The 19,384-nt window shown below is 43.0% G+C and overlaps 1 protein-coding gene across 18 annotated transcripts in view; it reads right to left on the bottom strand.

Moving 5' to 3' along the window:
* The window catches only part of EHBP1 (EH domain binding protein 1), a 212,143-nt gene that overhangs the window by 192,094 nt on the left and 665 nt on the right, over positions 1-19,384 (bottom strand). For 6 of the 18 annotated variants that reach the window (XM_027694878.1, XM_027694886.1, XM_027694892.1 and 3 more), the window contains exons 1-2: positions 18,907-19,094; positions 17,699-18,111 (exon numbers count right to left, since the gene is read on the bottom strand). In XM_027694878.1, the coding sequence (XP_027550679.1) occupies positions 17,699-17,802 (104 nt within the window). In that variant the 5' untranslated portion in view covers positions 17,803-18,111; positions 18,907-19,094. Of the gene's footprint in view, positions 1-17,698; positions 18,112-18,906; positions 19,097-19,200; positions 19,299-19,384 lie in introns of those variants that run through there. The other 12 variants (XM_027694885.1, XM_027694890.1, XM_027694891.1 and 9 more) reach the window with 6 other exon arrangements.

Genomic DNA, 19,384 nt, shown 5'->3' with positions numbered 1-19,384 from the left:
TGCTATAGTGAAATGCCCGATAATGTTTCAGCTGCCTGACATAGCTGAAGGATTTTACCACGGAGCAGTTGTAAAGGAACATCTTCAGCCACCAGAGACATACCTGGATTCTTTCCAGATTTTTTGTTGTGTAGATTTGATGTCTTGCAGCCTGGATTCCAGTCCTGTACCATTAAAAGAGGCAAAAGGACAAAGAGACAGAGCCCCTCTATCCCATAGCACACACAGCTTAAAAGATTAAGTATTTTTGTCTCACCCTAGACTTCAATCTTACTCTAATTCAAAAATTTTTTATCTGTAAACACAAATGTGTCTGGTGTGTAAAGCAGCTCTCCTTGGAAGCCAAAAGGTGAATAAAAAGGGAGGTTAGGTTGGTTCCTGGAGCAAAATATACTTTTAATCTTGCAAAGTGAGAGCCAACCACTCAAAGTAAAAGACAAAGCCTCTCAAACTTACTGCAATACCTTGTTTGTGCCAAGTGAAGAACAGTGTCCTTACAGTGAAAGGCACAAACCTCCCACCAAATTAAGTGCTGCAGGATCTGGTATTAAATGAGGATAAACAGGAGCAAAAATTTTAATTTCAAGCTTTTAGAAGGGCATTACGGTAAATTAAATTATGATAAGTTTGTTGTAAATTATTCCATTTTAAATCAGAATTTTAATACGTTTGCCTAGTTAAGGTCAAAGAGGCCAAATGAATAAAATCCACCCTGTAAACTAACCATCAAGGGAATGGGAATCAATTTTAGCTGTGCAGAGTTCACACAGGGCACTGAGGGGGAAAAACAGTTATGTGCAGAATCATCAACACGGACAATAGAGATGCGTGGGTGCACAAACTCCTTGGATTCTGCAAAATAAGATTTTCCACATATTTCAGCATACTTTATACAAAATGCACTTTTCATCTTTAAAACAAACAAGGCTCAAAAGTTGAAGCCTGCAAAATTTTGACATACTTCCTTCTGGAGCACTCAGATGGAACATCAGCCTTGGCAGGGCCAGCACTGCACACGTGTGTGCACGGCCCCACTCCAGCAGTACCAGTGCCTCAAAAAGACAGGAAGGCCCATGGAAGAATGCTCAGGAAAATTAAGATCACCAGGCTACCACAGTGATGAGCAGATCTCTTGAATTGAGTGCGTTCAGCAAGGCTTTATTTATGCACTACATGCTTTAAGTCAGCTCTCCTTAACTTTTCCACTTTCTGAGCATAGACAAGACCTTACACAGAACACTTATCTCAGCTCGATCTGTTAATTCAACCTTGTCTTTTCAGCTTTGACAGATGAGCTCTGGCACAGTGAGCTCTTGCTGCTTCACACATTACCCTGGGCAGTACCAACACCTCCTCAGCCACTTTTCTTCCCCAAAGCCATTGGACAAGGAATTACAACTGCTGTCCTTGGCTCTGCAGCTCCCAGCTGGACCTGATGCTGACAAAGGTAGACAGGAGGCTGGGTAGGCTAAAGCCTTTAGCCCCTTTCATTGCAGGCAAGTCTGGAGTCTCATTTCCCACTGCTCTGGCTTCTCAGTTAGTGGTCAGTTTTAACCTATACAGGGTTTGTGTTTGTTTGTTCTGCAGACAGACAAGCAATACAGTACCATACGAGGTGTGAATTTACCCATTAATTTCAATGCAGTTCACGTGGAAAGATCTTTTGGGCCATCAAAACCCTCAAACTTCAAAGCTAATGAAAATAAGTGTTCTAGAGAAAATTATGAAGTCCAAGTGTAAACCAGAGTCAGACATTTGGCTTTTGTAACATCAGCTCACATCGCTGAAAAGATGCAATGAAACCTTTAAGCTCCCCAAAACAGGCAGGGCGGGATTCCTTGTGCCAGCTGAGGATGCCAGAACCTGACGTGTTTCCACTCACGTGCAGTAGCACAACAGCTCCTACAAGTGCTCTGCCTCTGCCACATCCAGGCTCTGAGCTGTGAGACCTTTCCATCAGGACACACAGTAAATCCAAAGTGTCCGAGCCATGTCTGACACGTGTGGCCCATCCCCAGCAGCACCTGCAGGCACTTGTCATCAGTTGTCCCCGAGGCAAGCACACAAACGTGTGCAGCCCACCAGACCTCTCTGCCTGCTGAGAGAGGCCTGTCCCTCAGCAACAGGAGGGCAGAAGGTGGCAGAGCCTGCCCCTCCTCTTCCCCTCAGGAGGAAGTTATAACTGCAATGAGGTCTCCCCTCAGTCTCCTCTTCTCCAGGCTGAACAGACCAAGTGACCTCAGCTGCTCCTCACATGGCTTCCCCTCAAGGCCCTTCACCATCTCCACTGCCCTCCTTTGGACACTCTCTAAGAGATTTGTATCTTTCTTATATTGCAGTGCCCAAAACTGCCACAATATTCAAGGTGAGGTCACACCACTTCCCACTTTACCTCACATAAACGAACCTCTCCAACGCCCAAATAACCCCAGGATTTGAAGACGGATGCAGGCTCCCCTCACCTCCTCAGCCATACTCTCCTTCAGCCCTCTTACCTCTTCTAGGACATGGATAGGGATCACAGGTGCCCTGGGCCCTTACAGCTGGAACACCCAAAGGGAGAAAAAAAGATCCAAATGATCAAGAGGAAAAAAAATCAGCAAGGTAAAGATGACACGTGACCACTTTCATCACATTGTTAACAGCACCAGACATAGAACAAGTACATACATTTTTCTTCTGCATTTGAAGCACTGGATTTCTGTACAATCCTCGTCTTCAAGAATCAGCCACGACTGACTGGCAATTCTGAAACAGGTGATGGAGGTTTGCTTCCCTCAAGAGACTCAAGAGGCAAGAATATAGTCTGTCTGACCAAACTCAGAGCAGTTCCAGCAGTTTAGCCTCATAAATATTTCAAATGTCTCATGTACTACCTTATCTGTTCCTACACTAAGTCACAGAACAGATATGCTGGAGCAAAAAAACAAGTAAAATAATAGCAATAAACACATTCCATAGATTTCTTGGCTTTTTCTTTAAGGGTAAGAAATAAAATGTTACCCCCCCCCTCCTCCTATATTCACATTCTCTCTTCCACAAGCATTAGATTTTGGGACTGATTTTATGGATGTGATATGAAAGAAAAAGCTATCATGCAAATTCCAAGCAGAAAATAAATTACAGAATAAATTCTACAGCAATATAAAGGGTGTGTGGGAGGGGAAGATCAGCAATTCTAATCCAGACAGTGGATGTATATATTGAAGTCAACAAGCTTAAGCAGAATATTCCAACAGTTCTGATTATATTGTAGTAATGATAAGGCTACATGCTGCCATGCAGCCACAGCTTTGTTGGAATTGTAACTGAACTCTGTTCTATCAGCTTTATTCCCAAAAGTCTTCAGAGTTTAACAAGTTCTCTTCCTTAGTTTAGTGCTACAGTTGCTACATAAACACCTCTTTTAAAGTACTTGGGTTTACAGACTGTAACAACCATTTGCAAGTGAATCTGACACAAATAGTGTGGGTCCCCTGAACCTTTTGCACTCCAATAATCAACATGTAGGATTTCAAGTGCAATTACATGCTGTGGGCATTCATCACCTCTGCTGAAGAGGAGTTTGGTTCTTATGGTCATTTTCTAATATCACCACCACTGGATAAAATGTTTTAGAAACATCACTCCTGAAAGGATGTACTCAGAGCCTAGCACAAATTACTTCCTTCCCCACTGACATTTACCCATTACACATACTCTTAAATTACACATCACTCAGAGGGAAGCAAATAGAAAATAAACAAAAAACCCTCCCCACAACAAAAACCTCCCTTAAGCTCCTGCATCAGCAACTGTCCATCAGTGATTATGTGGTCACCTCCCCTCCAGAATTCCTGTTCCATTTTCCCCATGTACTCTGCTCCACTGGTCCTGCTCTACCTCAGTACTCTGCTCTGAAACAGTTTCCACCCTGACCCCCTATGACCAAACACACTTGTAAAAGACCTCGTTATTAACGTGATTCATACTGGAAAAAGGAAAAAGGAAGGGGCCACTTTCTAAGTTTGTGAAGTATAACTTGCAGCTTCTTCCTCAGTTATGCAGCATCTTGCTTTCACAAATGTGCGCTCATATAATTCCTGTCAGTACAGAGAGGGTTTCTTGCACCTTCTGCACAATTTCTCTGTATTTCAGAGACACAGAATGGAGATCATATTTCTCTATCACAAAACAGTCCTGTAAGACTACATTTATAATGGAGCTGTGTGGCTGCAGTTTTTGCACAGAGAAATCGTTAGCACTATTTCTTCACAGCAAAGTGTCGTTTTGCAGTTTTACACCATTACCACAGAACAAAGAGCTGATACCACCTGGCCCTTAATAGGAGATATAAATCCTGCTTATAAGTAATTGTGAACCTAAAATGTAGAAGAGTTGACGTAAGGTGATTTGTGCACACGAATTAGGGGTGATTGGAAAGATGACTTGTCTGCACAGTTACAAGGGAAGCTGAAAGGAAGCCTAGTGCAAGACCAGGATTTTTTGACTTTTGTTGTTTCTACCACTAGACCACACTCTCTAGTAGATTGAGAAGCAAAGACTTTATTTCACCCTCCAGGTCAAAGATACCTACATAGAAAAAGCATGCACAGAATTTATCAAGCCTGCTCTGAACAAAAGAAGGTGCTAAACAGACTGACATACAACTATTTATATAAGAAACAAAAATAACTTCTACTACTAAATAACTTTCAGTAACTGAAAGCCTGTATAGCTTTGGAAGCTCTTCTAGTTTCAGTATTCTCAAAAAACATTCTGCAGCTTCTGGCTACATCTGGGTAGCAAGAGAGAGAGCACCATGTGAAACTTCTTTGCTGTGACTGGGAACTTGCATTGGGATAGAAAAAATTAAGCTCCCACCATACACATGTAAAGAAACCAACTTCCCAGGTTCAAATAGAGAGAGAGAGATCATCATCACATCAATTTGAACTGAGTAAAACTGCCCTGGGGAAGACTAGACACATACTGCAGTTTTATTTACAAAGCTGTAAGTCTTACAAAATGTTATAAAAGAATATTCAGAATTTTTTAATATCATACTATATCAAGAGCCAAACTTTTTCTACTTGTCTCTAAAAGGTAGAAATATTTAAATAACGAAGTTTGTTTTCATGCAGCACAAAAAGAATCCCTGGAACACTTTAAATTTAGATTTCTTCTTTCACTGTACGATTGTTACTATCACACTCACTCAAAAAGAGGTGAAATCCTAATTAGCATTCACCAAGAGAAGATGGAACCTCCCTTTCAAAACAGTTTCTGAAAGAACCGATTATTATCAATTATGAAGGTGAAACATTAATATCTGTGTTTGGCAAAGCCTTATTTCTGTTTTATTCCCATCAGTGCTGGCTGAGCACCTGTCCTGCCCTATGACCTGCACTGCTGGGTTGAGGGTTCAGACTTGGAGACGTGAGTAATGATGGATTACTCCTCCCTTAAAAAAAGCAGTGGCACAACAATATTTTTGATAATCAAGGCTTGCTCAGAGCAGTTTTTGTGACAATAAATCTGCTTCAGTTAGGGAAGCTACTCCAAACTGCAACAGTTGTTCTGGTACAATCAGAAATATAAATCACTTCATTTTGCTACAAAAGTGCTTAATAGCTGCTGGCTGTGCAGCTATTTCCATAAAAATGTCTCTAGTTAACATACTTCTGTATGGTTGCCTTCTGCCTATAAAGGAAGAATAGGTGCTGTATGATTGCAAAGGCATAGTAAAACAGTGGAGCTGCTACATATAGACAAGGTTCAAGTACACATATGTGCATATTGCTTGTTCAGCAAAATCAAGCCTGAAAGTTCGTGACACAGTATGTTCCCATTTTAAAGTGGGAACACTTTGTCATAAGAATTTTACATGGCCTGGGTCAGCACACATCTGTCTGAATAAAACATAAAATCTGAATACAGCTGATTATGGGGATTGTATTCAACAGAATAAAGGCCTGGAGGTTACTACAATGTTAAGCATTTCAGTAGCATAAAATACTTCACTATTCAAAGTTACTTAATTTGCCGGCGCAATGGCTTGAGGTTGTAAGGAGAGAGAGACTTCTGGCCCTGCTCAGCCCATGTGCACCACAGCACACCTGGGAATCTCCCAGAGTAACCAATGATGGACAAGATTTGTCCCTTACTGGCAGCAGCCACCCCTTCTGCTATTCACCATCAGCATCCAGGCTTTCCTCCCTCTTGAGATGGTTCAAGAACATACATTGATTTTATATACACATGCTGCATCTTGAATTATATATCTGTACATATTATGCACAGGTGACATAAATATTATGACATGTGACTTCTCTGTCACATGTTACCAACTTCCAGAATCGACTTCCCACCTTAACTTCTTTGCTGTAAGAGGTGGTCAGCATAAGAAGTTGAGATCCCAGCAATGAACTCCATGCTAATCAAAGAGATGATGTCGGCAGAAACATGAGAAGGCTCTGCGGCTGTTCCCTGAAATAATTATTTTTGCTTCACACACTGGTTGCTCATATTTAGGTCACTGTTTTTGCATCTCCAAACCCAGCAGGATCTGCCTTGTACACCCTGTGCAGACAGACTTGAAGACAGGCAAACAGGGAGAAGAGCCTTGTGTTCTGCTCCTCATCTCCCCCACTCTCCCTGCTTCTCCATCGGCTCAGCTCACCTCACTGCCCATCCTGCTCATCTCTGAGCAATGCTGAAACAAGACAAGCCTGCAAGCCTCCATGAAAATCCTGCAAGGCTGACCATTTCAGAAGGCTTCCTATGGCAGCAAAGAAGAAACCAACCCCTTAGGAGAAGACCTACCAAGTCTTCTCTAAGCCCACCTATGGCACAGCACAGGAGGAAGAGGAGGGCAGGACAACTCATTCTGTGAGGGCAACAGGTTTCTGCTTCTCTAGGTCTTAATGAGGTTTTGTCAGCCATAAGAGATACCAACAGTTCTCCCAATGAGGTGAACACAAACAAATCAGGATAAATTGCAGTCTTACTATAGTCAAGAGTAGCTCAAGATTATTTTCTTTTTTTAAATTACAGTTTGTTGACTTTATCATTAATTGTAAATCAAGTAAGCGCCCTCCTTTTAACAGCTGTTGCTAAAAGAAGTAGTATCATTCTTTCCCCTTACAGCACATGATCTAGTTCCCTAAGAACAAGTTCGTTTGAAATAAATTCATTTACTCAAGTCAGCATTTTTTTCCCCAGGAGGAAGCAGACTTTGCACACTGTAAATGCTTTATTAGGGTCCACTCCAGACAACAAGACTGAATCTATGGGCAAAAATGTCCATATTCCTGTTTCCCAGTGCAGCAATAGGAAAGGAGACAAGGGACTACACTGCCATATGCTGTGATACCAGAGGATTAGCCACACTACTAACAATATTGAAGTTACAGGTGATGGGTAAGATCAATGCCAAGCACCAGGATGGGGTAACTCAAACTGAAAACACAGGTAATGCCCGTTTTTATGGGCCCTTGCAATAGAGCTTTCCCCGAGGCAGCTAGAGCAGGAGGTGGCTGCAGGAACAGATGGGGAGCAGAGAAACACAGAAATGTATCTAGCAGCTCTCTGCTCCAAAAATACACTGGCACAAATGGCCACGTGGAAGCACAAACTGACACAAACCCAGGCAGAGGGAGAGAGGTTGGGCTGCCAGCAGCTTTCAGCCTTGCAGGTTCTCCAGTGTCTAATAAAGGGTGAAGTCACTGGTTTTTTGCTCGCAGCCGTGGGGTCTGACCAAGACTCCACTCTTCTATCCAGAGGCCCTTTGTCACAAAACCCATGGAAACAATAGCTGGAGGTTTCCACCCCACAAACTTTGGTTGAAATTGTCTGCTGAAACTTTCCAATGCAACACTGGATTTTCTGGCCAGACAGAAAATTCAGGCATGTTTTAACATCACAAAAGAGCTTTTCCCCTATGAAGCAAAGCTAAAAGCAAGGGAGAGGCCCAAGGTTCAAAAACAACAACACAGCAGGCTAACTTGTCATAACCACTGACAACACAGACCCATCAACCACAGCAGTGTTGCATGCCCAGAGAAAAGGGATGTCCTGGCTCTCTAGGGAAGTGACAGCAGTGTTGGTGTGGAACTAAGGCAGATTTGACAAGGTAGTGTGGCACAGTGGGCTGCCACAGCTCCACAGGTAGCAGATGATGTGTCAGTGGCAGTGCCTTCATCCCATGCTTTGCCAAACTCTCTGCATTCCAGGACTCCCCAGTTGCAGCTGCTAGCTTTCAGCTGGCACAGTATTTCCCCTCAGAAAAGAGAGAAGGGAAGTGTGGGAGCAGGAAAGAAGAGTAGTTCCCTTTTCCCCCTCCCCCAGTCAACTGGACAGTCTTACAGTTATGGATCAAAGGAGGTATCATGTCTCAAGCACTAGATGTTTACCATTATAGCAGTGTGGGTGATTACATGCCTTCTCAATCCTCTATCAAAAAATCCCTTGATTACATCAGTGACTATGAGAATTCAGGGTGTAAAGATTACTCTTTGTGATCTTTCAGTTCAAAATTTTAAAAATCAAATCCCATTTACTGTAAGAAAAAAGGAATCTATGGGAAATAATTCCTTTACTGTTTTAAGATTGTCTATGTTTTGGTATCCTGAAAGGATATGTAGACATTGGAGTTCAGAGCAGCCATCTAAACGGAGGAAAGTAAACAATTTTAGCAAGAAAAATAAAGAAAAGAAAAGAAAAAAAAAAGCACAGCTTACAATTTATAATTCCCTTTTCTACATGCACAAACCCCAAAAAGGGGAATGGAAACTCCATTGTTCTAGGTATTTTAAAAAAGCGTCTCTCAAAAAGTGTTAACAGTAAGTAGAAGTCATCCCAAATATGCCTCAAAACCAAATAACATTGGTATAAATTCTTTCGATTTTTGTGGTATGAGAGGAAGTGGTGAAAAACGGGTCAGGACTTTCTCATTCTTATAATTTTCTTACATGTCAAAGATAAAGGAATGCAAGGGGAATTCACTCACTCAAGAGACACTTATTCCAAGTACTCTATCCAGTTAAGATCTGCTCTTGAAGAGAAAAGAGGAGTTCAAAAACCTTGTTCTCTTGAAATTTTTCACAGCTTTATACAACTATTGCTCATATTACCTACAGGAAGAGACAAACCACAACGTGATAAAAGACAGGTACAACTAGAAAAAAACAGCCAAACAGAACTTGCCCCCCTGCCAGCATGGCCAGAGCTGTGACTCTACAGCCATAATTATGTCATGTGTCACCAGGAGCAGTCAAGGTTAAGTCCTCTGCTAATCAACCACAGATAAATCAGCAACACATTGGTTTGGAAATTTACAGATCTGAACTAGATGTTTGCTGGAAAAAAAGTTTTGACAGCTCCTTTTCTGTTCTTTTAAATCTCTTCCTATGTACTGACATAAACAAAGGAATTCAGAGTTTACTTTATGAGCAGCCACTGAGAGCTGAGGAAGTTCACAGCACATGCCGAGTGGCAGCGTACAGTGTGCTGCCAACCTGCATTTAAGGACAGAGATTCTCCAATTACTTTGTTTAATATAGCTTTTGATATTGACACTGCTGGCCATGCAAATGCTCTTCCCAAGCACAGCTGGGAGGGGAAAGTCAGTTTATGAGACTGGATGTAAAAACACAAGGCATCACCGCACTAGTCTTAGCCCTAAAGAAAGGTCAGGACAATTATCTTCTCAGGGCATCATGCAACAACATATCTGATGGAAAGCCCAGAGCTGACTTAGGGAATGCCTTTTGTCTGCCTGGCCTACGCAAAAGCTGGTGGGGCTTGTCCCAACAGGTGGAGATGAATATATGCTCCCAGGAAAGCTGCACGCCCATCAGAACACACATCTCCCACCACTACAGCCAATGCCACCCATCCGGCAGCCCCAGACAACTCTGACCCATCAAACAGCTGCAAGGAAGCAAACATTCCTTCCTGGGTGAAGAACAAGAAGGCAGTGAACAGGAAGGGTGACCGGTGGTGCTTGCAGAGGTGGCACAAAGGAAATGAGCAGTAGTAATATGGACCATGGTAACATGGGAGCCAAAACTCATGTGATATGAGAGTCTTAAAATACCCTGGATTGCTTTAATTCAGTTGTTCTTGGAACTAGAGATTGTTTTGCCCTTGTGATGTTTGGTCAGCACCAAAATAATTTTTCAAAACAGATCCATCAGAAAAGAAAGGTCAGATCTGCTGGTGTGCTGTTAAGCTGATACAGCAGCTCACCCAAAACAAAGCCCACAAAATGACTGCAGGAGACTGAGTGTGCACATGAAATAAAACCCCAAACCAGTTTATTCTAAAATAAATACACAGAGCCACAGAGACTGCAGTTCAGCAGCTGCAGACATTTAGGCAGCTGGAGAGCCTGGCCATAGCTCTGGCATAATACTCAAGAAAACCTCCTTAAATAATAATAAAACAAAAAGAACCCCCAATAATGACTCTCCACTACAAAGAGAAACCTCAACAGGCAAACAAGAATTACTTCTGCACTGCTCATTTTCACAGGTTTGCAGGCAGCTAGAAACTACAGTTCAGAAGGGCATGCACTTCTGATTCATCTCAAAAGCTTGTGCGTTTTAAAGCCCCACAGTGACAGCACAGGGCACTGACTCAGGATCCGAGTGATTTAGCTGAAGCATTTTAAGATGCTCTTGCCTGCAGCTGTGGCTCATCTCACCGCTCAGGCAGATTTTCCTCCCCGCTGCATCAGACAGCATAAGGGAGGTGTGCAGGCTCCTCAACTGCTGCAGCTCACACTCGCCTCACAAATCGGAGCTGAAGGTGATGGCTGTTAATACTCACACACCACACAGCCCTACTGTTGCCCTACCTCTGCTTCAGGGCACAAGACAACTACTACTTAGGGACAGCGACATCTCGCTTCACTCCTGAATCCAGAAAACCTCAGGAGTCAGAGCCTTAGACAACAGCAATGTTAGTTATGGTTCTGCTAATTTTAGCTCGTGCTTAACCCACAGTTCCCAATTCCCTGCAACGCCTTCCCAGGTGCCAAAAGCCACAGCTACCCTATACCTCCACTGTCAAAACCCACAGCTTCCCAGATGAGAGGCTCTGGTGCACTTACAGAAACTGAATACTGCAGAAATACATTTTTCAAATGAGGAAGAGGAAGAAAACAAGGCCGGCTTTATTTACCCCACTGCTACGTGCATATCTTAAAATAAGGAACAAAAGTTCAGCTGCACAGTTCCTGTGTTTCAGAGTCCACTTGAGGACACACAAGACAGACTTTGCGCAGAGGGTGGCTCAGGAGTGTCCTACAACGTATCAAAGAGCCTGCCAGGGCCAGGTTCTACCCCAAGGAGTGAAAGGAGAGAGAGGGGCAAGGGAAACAAACACACACTTCACACAGTCTCCTCAGAGTAAACTGGGAAAGCTTTTAGAAGTAAATAAACACACACACACACCCGCCCCCATATTCTCAGAAAGCCACCCAAGCAGAATGCTTTTACTACCGTAACTGAAGGGTTTGTTTTATAAGAAGAGTTTCCTCAGATTTAGTCAACCTTACCAGCCTCCTCCTCCTCCTCTACTTATTCACACTAAACTGTGAAAGGGACTTCAGCTCTCTCCAACCAATTAAAAACTAATTGAAGCAGCAGACTGGCACTATACAGCCTGAGCAGTCTAAGAGACTGAAGAATCAGCTCAGATGAGGCCTACACAATGTCATAATATTTCATTTTATTTAACCTCATAACACGAAGCGCTGAAAAGAGTATTCACAAGGATCCAATCCTGCAAAAAAACCCCAAAAAACGTTCTTTATTCCAGATCAAGTCCACTGGGTTCAAACGAACAGTACACGCACTTTAGCGCATCTGTGCACCACAGTGCCTGCAGGAACAGAGCAAGGTTTCATTTGTTTGAAAAGCTCTGTGAGGAAGTTACACAGTTTCTCTCTCAAAAAACAAAGCTGTGTTAGAACATAACTTAGTGGTCAGTTAAAGGGATGAGGATGTCTCCTTGAATGAATAAAATACACTAAGATACACCTGGATATAATCTAACATTTTCTGCTTTTGATAATTATTTTTGTTACTCCTAGGGCAGTAAACAATGCCAAGGAATTGCTGAAAAGAATTCTGCCTCTCAGAGAAAAATAAAATTCAGAACCAGTATTTAAACCAAACACAAATCTTTCTACCTTACAGATACTAAACTTTGTGCCTGCTTCTGTCTTTTAGGAATTGGACACAGAGTTGTAAATACTCTCAAAAAGTGGCTGCAAATACAAAATGGGTGTAAGTATGCAGCATTGACGACCTAAAAAGTCAGCAGCAACAAAGATTTCACATATACCCACAGATTTCCTATTGAAATCTCTTTGCTGCCAATATGCAGCCAACAATTTTGACAAGAAACTCCTAACTTGTGGTCCATGGAACAGACCCAAGGCTGTAAAAAGGGCTAGGAGGCGAGCTTGGTATGGTAGCGAAGGAAAGCAGCTGGTGTTAAAAGAGTCAGGATTGGTAGACAACCTCCTGACAGAAGTCAGGCAGAGAGTCCAAAGGAGCAACTCTATGTTTCTGCAATCATGGATTTTTTTTTTTGGATACAAAGAAGAGAGATGCAAGGTGACAGAGGAGAACTGCTTTTGTGTGTTGACAGTAAGACTGTTTGAATTGACTGCAGAAAGAAAGGGACAAGACAGCTGTAGGGCAGCTGGCAGTGATTATTTGGAAAGAGTAAGTTTGAGACACGATTTAAGTCCTCAAAAAGTCCTCAGTCAAAACTGGAAAGTAAAAGAAAATGCTAAAGTATATTTGCAAATGGGGTTTATCTGGTGTGGCATCAGATCTCAAAAGTATAAGGACAGAGTATCATTTCATTGAGAGGAGAACAGAAGCTAAAATGCAGAAGAAATTGCATGGTGCCTTCCTTGCACAAGTTATAAGTGTTACAGTACACCTATATAACTAACACTCCAATACAATCAAAAACTCAACAGAGCAAGCCCATGATGAAAAAAAGCATGGTTCATGGCAAAACTGACTCAAAGAGACTCAATATGATGACCCTTTATAATTAAAAGCTCTTGGGTACTCACAAAATCCCCTCTAACAACTATACAAAGTAAGGAAATTAACTGAGCAATGTGACAGCCTGACTCTGTACAGGAAATCAAGGATTTCTACAGCACCCAGTTAACTCCAGTTCTTTTGGTGGCCTTCAGCACTGATGAGTTTGCTGGAAAGCAGAAGGCAAGCAGATCAGTGTGAACCGTGGAATCTCAGAAAGCTCATTTCTCTTCCATGCACAGTGCATGCCAAATCTTAGGATTCCTGCAGCATCCAGTTATGAAACTACAATAGAAGAGAAAAACAGATGGCTAAAGCCTGTTGGAAAAAAAAAGATTAAGCCTTACTGCATTTCCAAGGGAAAAAGATGTATATTTGAAAATACAGAACCTACTTCAGACCGTACCTAATCGATATAAAAATAGGCAACTTGCCTCACGGACGTGAAACCTGTCTTCAGTTAAGGCTTTTAAACATAAGAACAGTTTAACCCTTTTAGAACATCATGGTTCGCTGTTTTAAGCAGGATTTAAAAGCAAAGCTGTTCATGTAGATGACAAACATTACAAACATTGTACAAAAAGAACATACTTCTTTATCTCTCAAGCAACCCCTGAATACTAATCCTGTAGAAAAGGCTTTTTCTGTTTACTCTTTTCCAGCCTTTATAAGCAGTTAGCACCCAGGTTCAGGTGAGCAGCTTTCTTGCTCATAAAAGCATCTAAAGGACAATGACACATTAGGAAGTTGGCAACCTCAGGTCTGTAAGTTAAGCCATTCCCTGTGGAAACCAATCAATATTACATCTGAAGCCTCTATTGAGTCCTTGACTTGTGAGATATCACACAATAAGGAAACATAAACTCCACCCTGGAGAGCTCGTGTTCAGCATTAGATGTTTCAGCAGCTCTATAAAACTGCTATCAGAGCTTCAGGTCCAAGTACTAGAACTGATCTCTGGTCCAAAGGACAACTTTCCTCCTGGGAGCCTCCTCTGCTGAGCCTGTATGTCAGACAAGCCTTAGCTGCCTGAACAGAGGCCTCCAGCAGCTGAGGAGCCCCAGGGTACACAAGAGATGCTTGCCAGGCTGGTAGGCTTGACACAGGGTCAACAGGAGACCTGGGCTTCTCCAAACTGGCAGCTGGGACTGGCAGTAAACCCAAATGCATCTCAAAACAGCACCTGATACCAATGTTCAGGAACTGAACTGGGTCCCCTGCACAAGTCACAGCATTACACCTGCCAGTGATGCCCAGATTCTATCCCACACAAAACTAGTAAATACAGCTTTTTTTGTAGGAGCCTAAGCAAAATGAATGAGACTGATTTCTGGTTTTATTCAATGACTCTGTACTGAGGATAAGCACTAAATTAACTCTTTCCTATCAACACACAGTCCTTTCCGGACAGGACTGCAGCTCACTGGAGAGACTGGGTAGAAAATCCTGAGCTGCCCCAGCTTATTCCAAGGGTAAATGGAGGATGATGCACTCCAGCACTTCCAAGTAAGCATCTTTAAAAAAAAAAAGAAAAAATCAAGTGCTTATATGATTAATGCAAAGTGTTTTGATTTCACTGTAGCAGAAGTCACTAATCCATATTAAAGACCAAGACTACACTTGTTTGTTTATTTATTTTAATGAAAGGCTCTAAATAAACCAAGTGTTCAATTTTTCAGAGGTACTGAGCAGCCACAGTAATTAGGTCTGGGTCAGTGAGAGCTGCCAAAATGCCACAGAAGTGACTCAGTCCTGTTAATTATCTGAAAAATAAGGAACGGTGACAACAGTGGACACTCCATCACAACCTGTCTCCCCCCAAACACACCACCAATGAAAAGCCATCATTTGAGAGTGGCTGTCTCTAATCATTAGTAGGGACAAGAATCACAAATTGTAGAAAGTAGAAAAAGGAAGAAAAGGAGGTTTTAGCCTAATCTGGACAAACACTGCTGTACCTAGAGATAATTATTTAAAAGAGTGAAGCAGCAACACCAGAGTGGTAGCAACTTTCCACACAGCCAGGGTAACTCCAGAAAAAAGGGCAGGAGCTATTTTAAACACTAAGTTAAAAAAAAAAAAACACAACAACAAAAACACCAAAAACCAAACAACAAACTCAAATCAATACAAGTCCAGAGGAGACAAAGAGTAATAAAGCCAACACACTCAACATTGCAAACCATAAACGATCATTACAAAAACATCCTAACACACAAGTCCTTCTCTGAAGAGTCAGGCAAATGTAGACCTAACAGAAGACAGCAGTTCACAAAGAGGCACACAGGCTGTTTTGGTCATGCACAATCCTTGCTCACAGACACTTTTCAGTGCTAGTGTGTTTATGGCTGCATTGTCATTTATTTTAAAATATGAATGGAGCATTCTTTTCCTCCAGAAACACTGCATTGTTAAAATGCCAGTACATTAAAATAACTTACTGCTTACTACATTTCAATCAAACAAACTACAGACTACAGCACTGACACTTAATATGTATTGAATACTTTCAGCAAGAACAACATATGGAGTTCATTTCTTCTGTTTTGTTCTCACATGGGCCAAACTCAGAGACAAGGCTTAGAAACAGATGAAGCAGTGATCCTGTCAGCATGCACAAAAATGTATATAAACTGTACCTTCTCCAAAGGTAAGGAAAGATTTAGTTGAAGGCTCTCAAAATAAATAAATATTTACCCCTTTGTTCCACATAAAAGTTTGACTTATGGCAGAAATATCGTATTTTAGCTTGCATGCTTGAGGAACATTTTTGTTAAGGTTTTCCAAATAAGAGGAAGCAGAATCAAAAAGCCCACAATCAAGGGACCATGTGAGTGATGTTTTTCCCCATTGTTACTTTTCCTAGAATTCACCCACATTTCAACACCATACTGTTGTTTTATCAGGACCAACACAAGCACTGATATTGCCTATAATTATATTCAAGAACACAAAATGAAAGTTCAGAAAGATGACCTAGTTTTTAAAAATTAGTTGCATATGTGAGTCTTTGAAAGGCTGTGCCACACACAGGCATTTTGCTAGGTGGGCACTCTCAGTTATGATTAACCAATAAGCTGTTTCTAAAATAATAAGATCCTTCATAAGAGAACTTTTGTGTATGAAGTGACAGTTAGCTGCAATTCCGATGTGAACATTCCCCTGCAGGATTCATATTTTAGTGCTGAAGCATTCTGCAAATTCTCAAGCAACGAGTGAATCAAAGTGAAAATGAAACTAAAGCAGGCTTGTTAATGCAAAGTGAACATAGAAAGTAATAAACCCAACTGCTGAAATAAACCTGATAATCCAAAATTACTGTGGAAAACTCTTTGGCCTCTTTAGGACAGCAGATCCCACAAGATAATCACAACAGCCTCTTTCAACTTCTACAATGTTTTTATTTGTAGTTTACTCTGTGAAAGCAAGGTCAACTTCCAAAACAATTCTCTTTCTTAATAATATTTCAGAACATCTTAGGCACGAAGATAACTTGTTATTAAAAAACCCCAAACGTTTAAACTGACAGTGTTTCTTTAAGACAGAGCAGTGAGCAGCCTTCCAGCATATTTGACAGAGATTTCCTACTCCAGGAGATAGAATTTAAATTTGTAGAGGCAATTACTCATAACCAGTGAAAGCAGCCAATGCAAGTGCCAAACTTGCCAACAAGAATAAAGGCCAAGTATTAGAAAGGAGGCTGCAGTTTATTACAAGGCAATTTGAACATCTCAGTCCATGAGGTCTGGAAAGTATTTTCTTCATCCCCTGACACTACAGGCTCACACTAATGTGAGGAATTATGTCAGTAACATCAATATTCCAAACATATAAAACAGCAGTTGTATCATGGAGATCTTTCCCTGACTATTTAAAAGCTGCTTCTAGTCTTCCCTAGCAGATTTATTTAAGCTCATTTTGCAAAGGAAAGAGCTGCCAGACCCACAACATTAACCATTAACTGCTGTCTAGTTGGCTACAAAGCCATCCAACTGGACCACCACTGCACAAAATTCTTGTCTGACTAAACAGATACCTTAAGGCAACTCCCAAGGACCTGTCTCTTGCCTCTTTCCGTTAAAAGATGGAAAGGAACAAGCAAGACCTCTTCAGGTAAGAAAGTCAAAAATCAAAATTGCCATCCACCCCAGATATCCCACCACCCCCACCTTCAGGACTGATCTCAAATGCCTCAGTCAGGTAACAACAGTGTCAGTAGGTAACACTCATCATGATGAGTTGAGTTGGCATTTGGAAAACAGCTCATGGGAAATACTTAAAGAAAACCCAAAAAACAAAACCAAACAACAAACCCAACAATCAAAACCACAACACTAAGTCACATATGTCACAGATGCCGAGCTAATAAATGCACCCTCCTCTGCAAGGTAAAAACAATGCCAGCCTAAAAACTCAGAATACAGAACAAACCCAGCAGGTCCAGGATAACCACACAGCAAAGCAAGCACTCACTGAGAAAGACAAGCACCCCACTCAGCTGCCTCTGCAGTGGGCAGGCAAGACAAGGCAAGGGGATGCAAGAGCAGTGCACACACACCAAACAATACATAATGAGCAACATCCTTCCTATTTCACCGCCAGCATCTTACTCCATCATTTGCACAGCAACAGGAGCCGCTTCTTACCATTTTTTGGTGCACTCGACCATCAATTCCTGGTAAGAGGCCACAAATTGGAACTTGGATGCATGTTTCCCAACACGCTGCAGCCTTTTCCAAACTGAAGCCATAGTGGTGAAAAATACCAGTCCTCTTACACAATAGCAAGTCTGTGAATACCTATGTAGGTTTAAGAGAGTGTGTGTGCTTGATACTAGCAGGTTTATATACAGACACAGTAAAAACAGTATGTGAGGAACGTGATAGGATGTCTACAATTCATATTCTGCCTCTCCCTTCTTCACGGTAAATCCCAGTCCAGCTGAATGGCTCATCACTGGTCAGGAGCAGCAAGCAATAGCAGGAGACAGGTAATCAAAAGGCAGTTCTCTCACAGAATCACCATTCCTCGCACAGTAGATGAAGTGAATACTGCAGGACTAGAAGACAAGACAGAGAGAGAAAGCACTGGTTAATATAATCCACACTACAGTGCTACAATTGCACGTGACCTCATACCTTCCAAACAACTACAGTAAACTACAAAAACATGTCCCCTTCCTGTTGTCAAGCCCCCCACCCCTCCAATTAAATAAATAAATAAGAATGCTGCAGCAATTTCAGGAATGCAAACCACGAGACTGTTTGGAAACATATCAACATGTCCTTTTATCAGCACCATCATAATTGGCAACAACAACAAAAAAGGGCAGGTCAGGGCCACACCAGATCCTTATGAAGCATCTCCCTACGAAGCATCTCCGGGAAGCAATGCAAAGTGGCTGAGGTGCTGCCAATATGCACCCAGAGGGAGGGACACAGGGAGATGAAGTTCTTTGTCTTGATGACAAAAGGTGTAACAGTTGTTTCCTCTCTTACACACACACACACCTCCCGTTCCCATTTCTCTGTCCAAGGAGAAGGACCAGCCAAGAAGCCGGTAAGGGAGTGTTACTACTCAAATGCCCGTGTCAGGGTGAGGAGGAGGATGAAAGAGGAAGGGGCATCTCCCGAGTCTTGGCTACTACCCAGGATTCCCCATCTTCCTCGCTACATCATACTGAAATTGAAACGTCTCCCTATCCCGCACGGAGAAATGATCCATCAGGGAGATAAAAAGCGAGAGGAGAAACCCAGGTGGGTCTCGTCCCTCGAAAGGAAAGCAGCATCTCTGCCGGGTGCAGGGGGAAACAGCCTCTTCATTAGGAATACCGAGAAGCAAAAGCTGGCCGCACCTGGCGAGAAGGCAGGGTAGGCAGGATGGCATCAGAGCTGGCGAGGAGGATACCTGGAGCAGAACGTCCCCCTGCGGCGGGGGGAAGGTGGTCCCCCACGGAGCCGCGGGGCGAGGAGCGCCCAGCCCGTGTCACCTCCGCGCCCAGCCCGCCGGGGCAGCGCCCCCCGCCCTCGGCCGGGAGCCGCAGAAGGTTTAAAAAAATGAAAAAACGCCAACGGGCGGCGAGCAAGGCACGGAGGGGAACGGGCGGCCCCGGGCGCGGCGCGGGCGGGTCCCCGTGCGCGGCACTCACCTGCCGCCGGCTCCTCGCGGGCGGCCCCGCCGGGCGGGCGCGCTGGCACCACACGGCAGCCGAGCCCCGGCGCTGCCGCTGCCCATCACTGCGGCAGCCCCGCCGCCGCCGGCGGCAGCGCCCCGCGGCTGCCCCCGTCCTGCCGCAGCCCCATGGCGAGCCCCGGGCACGCAGAGCGCGGCTC

This window comes from Neopelma chrysocephalum, unplaced genomic scaffold, assembly GCF_003984885.1.
Source record: "Neopelma chrysocephalum unplaced genomic scaffold, ASM398488v2 Primary Assembly neopelma1_99, whole genome shotgun sequence".
Classification (NCBI taxonomy): domain Eukaryota; kingdom Metazoa; phylum Chordata; class Aves; order Passeriformes; family Pipridae; genus Neopelma; species Neopelma chrysocephalum.
Note: the sequence above shows the minus strand (reverse complement) of the source record. Positions and strands in the feature narration are given on the sequence as shown.